This window comes from Chenopodium album, chromosome 27, assembly GCF_948465745.1.
Source record: "Chenopodium album chromosome 27, dcCheAlbu1.1, whole genome shotgun sequence".
NCBI lineage: Eukaryota > Viridiplantae > Streptophyta > Magnoliopsida > Caryophyllales > Amaranthaceae > Chenopodium > Chenopodium album.
The window spans coordinates 6,946,223-6,957,500 of record NC_137860.1 but is presented as its reverse complement, the minus strand read 5'-3'; the positions used below and the strand labels follow the sequence as shown (position 1 = coordinate 6,957,500).

Below are 11,278 nucleotides of genomic sequence, written 5' to 3'. Positions count from 1 at the left end.
TTCAGAGTTTTTTTCGATTCTTTTTCCAGATTTCTTCGTTTTTATTTTCATGTTTTTTTCCAGATTTTTTTTTCGATTTTTTTCCCATTTTTTTTCCAGATTTTTGTTCTTTTTTTTCAATTTTTTTTTCGATTTTTTTCCAGATTTTTTTTTCATTTTTTTTAAATTGCTTGAGTTTTTCTTTTTGATTTTTTTTGTTTTTTTTTCAATTTTGTTTTTGAAATTAGGTTTTTGCATATTTATGGATTTAGATAATGTCGAACATAATTCTCCTTCTTCCTCTTTTACTCATTTAGGTAATTTTCATTATTTTTAATGCTTTTAATTTCAATTTACTAAATGTTCTAAAATTTACTTACATGTTCTAAAGTTTCTTTACATGCTCTAAAGTTGTTTTCTATGTTCTAAATTTTTTCAGTTATATTCCTAAGTTTATCTATGGTTTATTATATGTTCTAAAGTTTATTGTTTATATTATAAAGTAATTCATTATGTTCTAAATTTTTTTCACTTTATTCTAAATTTTATTATGTATGTTATAAAATAATTCACTATGTTCTAAAGCAATATGTTATAAATATGTCCCTGATTTACTATGTTCTAAAGTTTATCTTAAATGTTATAAAGTTTTCTCTATATGTTCTCTAAAGTTTATCTTAAACTTGATAACCTTACTACTAACAATCCTAATTCTGTTGCTAATGTTTCTGTTGTTTCTAATAATGCCAATGATGCTTTCTGTGAAAATTGTGGAAGTGTAGGTCATTATGAACAAGATTGCAGGAGTTCAATGGAGCAAGTTAATGCTTTTCAAACCTACAAGCAAAATAACCCATACTCCAATTCCTACAATCCTGGCTACCGGAACCATCCCTACCTATCTTACCGTAGCACCAATGTTCAAAATCCTCCACCTCCACAACAACCACAACAAGCACCCCCTCCACATCAGAAATATTATCACCCTCATGCTAACCAGAAACCCCCATCACAAGCCCCTACTACATCTTCTGACCCTGCTTTATCAGAAATTAGGGCAATGCTGACCAGTATGCAAAAACATATGGAGAGTAGAGACCAACAGATTGACTCTATTATAGCCCATAATAAAGTCATGGACACCCAAATAGCCCAATTGTCCTCTACCCTTCAATCTCGCTAGCAGGGAGCTTTACCAGCGCAAGGAATCCAACCTACGGATCATGCTAATGCAATCACCTTAAGGAGTGGTTCACACTACGATGGGCCCCAAATGCCCAAAGAGGATGAACCTGATTTAATTAATATTGCTAATCCTGATTCCGTTGTACCAATTTCCCCTGCAGGGCTGCAGGGTAAAATTCCTGACACTAATATTTTTGATGATTCATTGCAGGGTACAACCTCAGGGAAGGATGCACCCCAGGGGAAGAGTAGGGAAGCACCACCAGTTATCAAATTACCATTCCCTAATCGCCAACTAAAGACTAAGTTGGACAAGCAGTTTGGTAAGTTTCTGGAGGTTGTTAAAAATTTGCAGGTAACGGTTCCTTTTACTGAACTTATTACACAGGTTCCTGCATATGCTAAATTTATGAAAGATATTTTGACTAGGAAGAGGGCCTTTAATGAAGTAGAAACTGTAGCTTTTACTGAGGAGTGTAGTGCATTGTTACAAAATAAATCTCCCCCGAAATTAAAGGATCCTGGTAGTTTTTCTATCCCTTGTCATATTGGTAATGTCTTCATAGATAAAGCATTATGTGATTTGGGTGCTTCTGTTAGTGTAATGCCATCGTCTATTTGTTCTAAATTGAATATGGGTGAATTAAAAATTACTAATATTACTTTGCAAATGGCAGACCGTTCTGTTAAATATCCCCTAGGTATTTTAGAGGACGTCCCTGTTAGAGTTGGTAAATTTTTCATCCCTGTTGATTTTGTTGTTTTAGACATGGCTGAGGATACACAAATACCCATTATATTAGGCAGGCCTTTTCTCCATACTGCAGGAGCCATTATAGATGTTAAAAATGGTAAACTAACCCTATCTGTTGGTGATGATAATATTACTTTTAATTTAGGGAAGGTTTTAAAAGGTCCTATGCTTGAGGAAAATTGTTGTTTGATCGATGTTATCGATATAATGGATGATATTTGTGATGATAGCTTGACACAGATTCTTGCAAGGGATCCCTTGGAAGAATTACTTTGTGGTAATTTGTCTGCAGGTGATGCGAGTGTCTGGAGCAAGGAGGTGGATATTATTGAGAAAGCTCTTGCCATAGAAGAACTTGATGACAAAGAGAATAAGAAGGTAGTAAAATTAGTTCAGGAATCGAAACCTGCAGAGGTAAAGAAACCTGAACTAAAACCTCTCCCTTCTCATTTAAAATATGTTTTTCTTGATGAGCGGGAAATGCACCCTATGATCATTAGTACTGCACTTGATGACCCACAAACTTCCCAACTTCTAGAGGTTCTCAGAACCCATAAAAGGGCAATAGGGTACAGTATTGATGATCTCAAGGGTATAAGCCCAGATTTTTGTATGCACAGGATACACTTAGAGGACAACTACAAACCCTGCATTCAACCCCAGAGGAGGTTGAATCCCAATATGCAAGAGGTAGTCAAGAAAGAGGTTATGAAATTACTTGATGCAGGTATTATCTATCCTATTTCTGACTCTAAATGGGTAAGTCCTGTTCAGGTGGTTCCTAAGAAGGATGGGATGACTGTGGTTAAAAATGAAAAAAATGAATTAATTCCCACTAGAACTGTTACAGGGTGGCGTATGTGCGTTGATTATCGTAGATTAAATGTTGCCACTAAAAAGGACCATTTCCCTCTCCCCTTTATTGATCAAATGCTTGAGAGGTTAGCTAACCATAAGTTCTTTTGCTATTTGGATGGGTACTTGGGATTTTTCCAAATTCCGATCCACCCTGAAGATCAGGAAAAGACTACATTTACATACCCTTATGGCACTTTTGCATATCGTAGAATGCCTTTTGGTTTATGTAATGCACCTGCTACTTTTCAACGTTGCATGATGAGCATATTTTCTGATTTCATAGAGTCTATCATGGAAGTCTTTATGGATGATTTTAGTGTCTATGGTTCTTCATTTGATTCATGTTTAATTAATTTAGCTAAAATCCTTAAAAGATGTGAAGAATGCAACTTGGTCTTAAATTGGGAGAAATGTCACTTTATGGTGACAGAGGGAGTAGTCCTGGGTCACATTGTATCTGATAAGGGCATACAGGTAGACAAAGCTAAGATTTCAGTGATTGAGCAATTACCTCCCCCAGTTAATGTTAAGGGAGTTAGGAGTTTCTTAGGTCATGCGGGGTTTTATCGCCGTTTTATCAAAGATTTTTCTAAAATTGCTAAACCACTGACTCAGCTTTTGCTTAAGGATGCCCCTTTTGTTTTTACTGACGAGTGTCTTGAGTCTTTCAACAGGATTAAGCAGGCTTTGATATCGGCACCCATCATATGTGCTCCCGATTGGAATCTTCCTTTCGAGATCATGTGTGATACAAGCGACTTTGCTCTAGGAACCGTGCTTGGACAGAGGAAGGACAAAGTTTTACATGCTATTTACTATGCTAGTAAAACTTTGGATGAGGCTCAAGTCAATTATGCCACCACGGAGAAGGAGTTTTTAGCTGTCATTTATACTTTAGAAAAATTTAGATCATATCTAGTTGGTTCTAAAGTTATTGTTTTTACTGACCATGCAGCTCTAAAGTACTTGATAGCCAAAGCTGAATCAAAGCCTAGGCTACTCCGGTGGGTTCTCTTGCTCCAGGATTTCAACATTGAAATAAGGGACAAAAAGGGTGCAGAGAACTAGTGGCAGATCACTTGTCACGAATCAGGTATGATGAGGGTAAGGATTTTCTCCCTATAGATGATTCATTCCCTGATGACAACCTGTATGCAGTTGTAGAGCAACACCCCTGGTACGCCGATTTTGCAAATTATTTAGTGGGTGGTACTCTACCTCTTGACTTATCCTACCAACAAAAAAAGAAATTCCTTTATGATGTTAAACATTATTTTTGGGATGATCCTTTTTTGTTTCGTGAGTGTGCAGATGGATTATTTTGCAGGTGTGTCCCCGAATGGGAGGTACATGGTATTCTCACTAGCTGCCACACTTCACCTTATGGAGGACATCATGGTCCCTCTAAAACAGTGGCCAAGATAAATGAGTCAGGATTTTATTGGCCCACCATGTTTAAGGATGCTAACATTTTTGTGCAGGCTTGTGACTCTTGCCAGAGGACTGGCAACATCTCGCGGCGGCATGAGATGCCTCAAACTGGGATTTTGGAAGTTGAAATTTTTGATGTTTGGGGTTGATTACATGGGACCGTTCCCTTCTTCTAGAGGGAACCGTTATATACTAGTCGCCGTAGATTATGTATCCAAGTGGGTAGAAGCCATTGCCACTCCTACCAATGATGCCAAGGTGGTCCATAGGCTTTTCAAGAAGACTATTTTTCCTAGATTTGGAGTGCCTAGAGCCATAATCAGTGACGGAGGATCCCACTTTCATGAGCGGAAGTTAGATACCCTCCTAAAGAAGTATGGTGTTTACCATAGGACAGGGGTAGCCTACCATCCCCAAACTAGTGGCCAAGTCGAAGTGTCTAATCGTGAGATTAAGGCCATCTTAGAGAAGGTGGTAGCAAAATCTAGGAAAGACTGGAGCGATAAGTTGGATGACACCCTTTGGGCATATAGAACCGCATTTAAGACCCCTATAGGTACCACTCCCTATAGACTTGTGTATGGTAAAGCATGTCATCTTCCGGTGGAGTTAGAGTACAAGGCATATTGGGCTATTAAGGAGCTCAATTTGGACGCTAAGCTAGCGGGAGAAAAGAGGCTTCTACAACTTAACCAGCTTGATGAGTTTAGGTTGATGGCCTATGATAGTGCGCGAGTCTACAAGGAGAAGACTAAGAGATGGCACGACAAGATGATCCTTCCGAGAGAATTCAAAGAGGGTGATAAGGTGTTGTTGTTCAACTCTAGGCTTAAACTGTTTCCAGGAAAGTTGAAGTCAAGGTGGTCGGGTCCTTTCACTGTAAAAAGGGCCAACAAGTTCGGTTCTGTAGAGTTGTTTGATGAGCATGGTAATGAGTTCAAGGCAAATGGTCAGAGGCTTAAGATATATCACGAAGGGGCTACAATTGGTGCAGTTGAACTACTACACCTGACTAGTTCCAGTTCACCTTGAGAATACTATGGTAAGAAGGTCGTGCGGGACCTAGATAAACCAGCGCTTTGCGGGAGGCAACCCGTATTTTACTTGTTTTTATTTTTCTTTTTCTTCTTTTTCTTATGAGAGGAGAGAGGAGGGAATTTAATGAGTTTTATGAGTTTCAGGTACAGATTTGAGGAAAAGAGTTAGCCAAAATTTGAATAAAGTTGAACGTCCAAACGTGTTCTCGGGCCCGGCCGGGCTCCGCCCGGCCGGGCGCGAGAGTTGACGTATGCGGACATTTATTTGGCCCGACCGGGCGCGAGAGTTGGCTTAGAATTTGTTTGAAAATCGCCCGATCGGGCTGTGGGACGCCCGACCGGGCGCGAGAAGAAGTTTTGGAGAAGAATTGATCGCCCGACCGGGCGGTATTGGCGCCCGACCGGGCGCGAGTGGAAAAAAGAACGGCTCAATCAGATCGCCCGACCGGGCGCGACCAGCTTCCCTTTTGCACCGTCTTTCTTTTCTTTCTTCTTCTTCTTTCCTTCATTTTCTTTCCTTTCCTCCATTCTTTCTTTCTCTAAAAAACTTAATTTCTCTTACTTCTCTCTAAGATTTCTCCTCCATTTCTCATCAAAATCCAAAACTTTTTACATATTTATACTCCTCCCTTCATCCTCTACATTCCTATATCAAAAATTTTCATTTTCCACAACAATTAATTTTTGATAACCACTTCCAATGGCGGCAAAGAGGGGCAGAAACTTGCTCGGGGGTAGTTCAAGCGGGTCATCTCAACAATATGACCCGGCTCTTCAACTTGCTCAGTGGCCAACGATCAAGATCGCAACACCGGAGCAACGAGAAAAGCTTGAGGTACTCTGCGGACGCGAGGTAATCCCCTCACGGTGGTTACACCGTCCCACTTTAGAAGCTTAGGTATTTATGGCTTTGTTAGGAGATTTTTGAATGATATTGGTATGCGTAAATTTGTGGATATGCATTATTCGACATACCGTGAATTAACCTGTGAATTCTTGTCTTCTCTTGTTATTCAAAGTCATAAAAGTGGACCAAAATTAATTTTTAGGCTTAATAATAGAAACATCACTCTTTCTTTTGTGGAATTCTGTAAATTATTTGAACTGGAACCTGATTTAGATAGGCAATGGAATGCTGAGTTTAAAATGGATGATGTTTTATTTTGCTTTGACTGGTATTCCTCATGTTTCTGCACAACATGCTAGTGCTAGGCCTATCCACCACCCCGTCCCTAAAATGTGGCAAAGATTTGCCGGTGTCTGTTTCCTAGGTAGGTATGAACCCCACAACTGTCAGACCAATGAATTAGCTGTAATTGGCCATTATATGTTTGGGTACGGGAAATTGAACATAGCCCGGTATATCATCCACCACCTAGGTAGGCATGCTACGGCCAGCAACCAGGCCACTACCCCCATCCGTCTTGGTGGCATGATCACTAGGATAGCCATCAAGAAGGCCGGCTTTGTAGAGAGTGGACCCCACCACATGACTAACATGGGATCCGACACCTACATTACCTCTAAGTACCTTGAGGAGCTGGGGTGGTTGAGGGTAGACGGGAGCCAGGTCACCCATTGGTGCATTAGGACAGGGACTGAACAACCCTTACCCATTTTTCCTTTGCCCAACCCCGACCTGACCGCCTTTCCCCCAGGGCAAGAGTCCTACACTTATGCCCTGTTAGTTGCTCATGCTAGGGGCGAGGATCCACAGCAGGCCCAGGCCCAGCCACAGCCTGTAGTTCAGCCTATTCCACAGCCACCATCACCACCCCGACAGTCCTATTCCGTCCCTCATGGTGACTCTGACCCAGTTTGGGACTTGCAGAGTATTGGCCAGGCCATAGGTCGCATAAAGCAGACCCAGACCGAGTTTAGACAGATGATTGGTTCTGTCGACCAGAGGCTAGGCTACCTAGAGAGGAACCAGGGTAGGGGACTCTACCCCATTTATGATGATTATGCTCGTCGGGGTAACATTCCCGACGATGCTGTTTACCCAGACTGGTTCCAGCCCCCACCTCAGGGATACGATAGAAATCCTACTGCCCATGGTATCTACACAGACTATTCTTCGTTCCATGGGTATGGCCAGGACATACCTTTTGGGGGACCGCCGGGGGGGACTTTTCATGCTAACTATTTTGGTGGTAGCTCCTTTGGTGCAGATGGTGCAGGTTCCAGTGGTGGAGCAGGTGGGTCCACACGGATGGACGAGGATGAGTAGCCAGCTGGGCTAGCTTCGAGCCAATGAGGACATTGTCTGATCTTGGCTTGGGGGAGATTTTTGGATTTGGTATTTATTTCTTCTTCCTTTTTCTTTATTTTTGTTTATTTTCGGTGTGTTTTCATTAGTTTAGATTTATTACTTTTTAGATTAGTTTATTGCTTTCCCTATATGAAAAATACAAAAAAAATTGAAAATCAAAAAAAAAAATAAAAAATACGAACCAATGAACTGTAAATCATGCTTCCCTGTGCCCCATACTTGAGAAAATTGTTTTGATTCTTGGTATTTGATTTTGAGCATTGTGGATTTGTTGATCATGATTTGAAGTTTAATTACCTGGATTCCTAAACTTGCGTCAATTTTGTCCAACTACTTGTGAATATAGTGCTTGACTAGTTGATTTGGTTAGGAATGTGTGATTAGTTCCTGGTATGTCAATGAATTTGAGTATTGATTTGCAACGATGAGTAGTGTTTCATAACTCACTATTATGCACATGAGGAGGACGAAGGCATTTGTTTTTTAGGTAGCCTTCAGATTTATTTAGATACATTTGTTCCCTTCTTGCTACCCATGTTGTTGCCTTGACTTTCTTATTGTTTATAGACACATTACAAGCCATGTTTGCCCCATTGGTTACTAGTCCCAAGCTTGGCTTGGGGGAGCTATTAGTGAGTGAGGTGAGGGAGTTTGTAGTGTGCTCATTATTTGCACAATTTGGGTGGGGTTTGAGAAGTTATTTGTTCTTGATCATATTTTTGTTTTGATGAGTTTTATTGTGTATATATTTGAAAAATAAAAGAGTGATGGAAAAAAAGAAGTTCAAAGGAAAAAAAAGTGAGAAAATAAAAAAAAAGGGAAAGTGAACTTCAAGAAAAAAAAATGAAAAAAAAAAGCAAAAAGGAAAAAAGTGTTTAATGTTCAGATGTTCTAAGTGAAGGTTGATCAAAAGAAAGAGAAAAAGTTGAGTTTCAATGAAAATATTTGAGTTTTGAGTTCAAAATTTGTTTATTCACTCCTGTTCCATATTTTCATATTTTTATGAGTGAAATTGTGAGTGTTGGGATTGTTTACTTTGTTGGAGTATATTTGGTGGATTCGTGTTGGAGTTAGTTTTGTTGGAGATGTTTATGATCATTAATTTTGGTCATGGGTTTATTAGGTTTTGGCTCCCTTTTTGCAAAGCTTTTCTCTCACATTTTCCCAAATATATCCTACCCTTTTCCCTAGCCTTACATTACAAGCTTTAAAGACCTTTTGACCTTGTGCATAGAGTTGTGTAAATGTGAAAGTGTTGTTTATCAATGCAAGCTATGACTTGACATATTCCGAGTCGACTATTAGGTTGAGTGTATGTCTTTTCAAACACACGAGTGTTGTGAGTTTGGGAGGGCATTGTTCACATTAAAGGGATTGGGATGGAGAGCGATCGAGTACATCTTTTACTCGCCACATAAATGAGAGTTGAGTGTGTGAGCACTAGTCTTGAATTCCATATGCTCTTGTGGTTTGCTCTATTTGACAATTGTTGGGGAGGAAGGGTGATTAGATGGATAGGATTGGTTGATTTTGAAGCATGCTCACTTGATTTGCCTTGGATCGTTTGTGCTTGATTTTTATATTGGGGTGAGGCATGTTTTATTGTTCATTGAGGAGCTCTTTGCTTAGGGACAAGCAAAGGTTTGGCTTGGGGGAGTTTGATGTGTTCATTTTATATATATATTTATCCCCGTCCCTTGGTCGTAATTAGTAGTGTTTTTGGCTCCTACGAGCCACTTTTATTACTAATTTGTGTTTTCCAGTGCTTTGGTAGTTTTGCTTGAGTTTTGTAGGAATTTGCGTACTTGGAGCATTTTCCCGGGTTTTTCGAGGAGCATCTACAAGTATTGGAAGACCGTGACCACGTTCGATAGCCCAAGACCGATCGGAGGTATCAATCGGTGACTAAGGGCTCAGTTCGGAGGCCCAAAGGATGAGATTCGAGGCCCAAAAGCCTCGCCCAAACCACAATAGGGGCGCACGAAGGCGCGCCCGGCCGGGCGGGGCGGAGCAACACCTTGAAGAGTCTCGCGCCCGGAGCACGCGCCCGGCCGGGCGCGAGAAGACATCTGAGGCGAAGGAGGCGGGCCCGGTCGGGCGAGCCACTGCCCGGCCGGGCGCGAGAAGGCATTTGAGGAGAAAAAGGCGGGCCGGTCGGGTGAGCCACTGCCCGACCGGGCGCGTGTTGGTTTTAGGGAGTTTAGTTTTCCGTTTTGCTTTTGTTTTAGCGGAGATCTTCTTGCTTAGTATTAATGTAATTTTATTAGGCAAGATTAGGGACTTCTTCATTATTCTCTTACTCTAGTTTTTATTCTCCTTCTCTCTACTTAGACTTTCTCTCTCTAGACTTTTCTCTCTTGTTCCTTAATTCAATTGTAATTCCGCCGTCTTGGTACGATTTCTCTCTTAATTAATCTCAGTATTTTCTTCTTTCAATTTCTTCATGTCTTGTTTAATTATTATGTTTTGCTTAGTTTTAATTATGTCTGAGTAGTTTTCCTTCTAGGGTTTATGGGGATCTAATAAATAATATGAAAGGGTAATTTTATGATTGTTGATCATTGATGCTTAATTGATTTCCTATTGATTGTTTAAATGCTATGCAATTAGATTTGGCCAGGTTTAATTGTATGAGTTTAGCAATATTGATTCGAGATTCGAGAGATGAGAATTGATGTTTAGGCTTAGTTTCAATAGGCGGATTAATTTATAAATGGTTAGGTCGAGATTCGAGAGATGAGATTTAATACCGGTAAATTAATTCTGTGATTGTAATACGTAGCGAAAGCCCTTTATGATCTGATTAATTAAAGCATTGATGATTGATTGTTGTGTTTTACCCTGGAATATTGTTTATTAGTGAACCTATGCCCTAGGCTTTATTATTATTGTTTTCTTCCTTAATTATTCTCTTTACTCATAATCTTCGTAGTATAATTTATAATCACAACAAATATTGGTTACTTTAATAATTTAGACTATATTAATTAATTAGGAGTAGAAAGACTAGTTTCCCTGTGGATTCGACCCTACTTCCCTATCTGCATAAGCTAGTGGACTTAGGTAATTATTTTTGATTAGGTAATACGACTTTAGCCTGTCAGCATCGCACGGGCTTCATCTAGTTAGTAAATAAAGTTATGCTTTTCAAGGATATTAACAACATCAATGATAATCTTTGATAATCTTTAATATTAAATGATGATTTGTTTCCATATGTATCCTGGGAATAATTATAATTATAATTTCCTTCTTTTTTTGTTGGATTATCATTTTCATCATTTTGTATATATATGCTAGATGGTATATGAATAATGTGATCCATTATTCTTGTATTACATTAATTTATTAAGTAACCAGAAGAAAAGATGTCAAAATACTTGGGTTCTTGTTTTCTTATCCTATTTCTTGTCTCAACCATATCAGGTTTGTATACATTTCGTCTTCTATTATTATTCCTTCTTGATATGGGTTGATTGGAAAATTAGGTGTTAATTAAATTCGTGCAATTATAACTTTTTTTTTTTTTTTCTTACATATATATAAAAAGCTAGCCAAATTAAACTTTTAAATGTAGCGATAGTAAATATAATTCCGAATTACGTAATCCTAATTTTTTGATACACATTTTAACAACCAATAAACTTGACAATCTTCAAAATCAACTAAAATTTTCTTTCTTTGATCCTTAAGATTATATTATACCTACATTACTTATAGGCTAAATAATAAGCATCAACTCATCAAGGGATTAATCTTGTA

The 11,278-nt window shown here is 39.1% G+C and overlaps 1 protein-coding gene across 1 annotated transcript in view; it reads left to right on the top strand.

Annotated features, from left to right (window-relative positions):
- The window catches only part of LOC145619611 (uncharacterized), a 255,837-nt gene that overhangs the window by 173,716 nt on the left and 70,843 nt on the right, over positions 1–11,278 (top strand). The window contains exon 3 of the mRNA XM_081674323.1: positions 2,886–3,599. Within this exon, the coding sequence (XP_081530449.1) occupies positions 2,886–3,599 (714 nt within the window). The remainder of the gene's footprint in view (positions 1–2,885; positions 3,600–11,278) is intronic.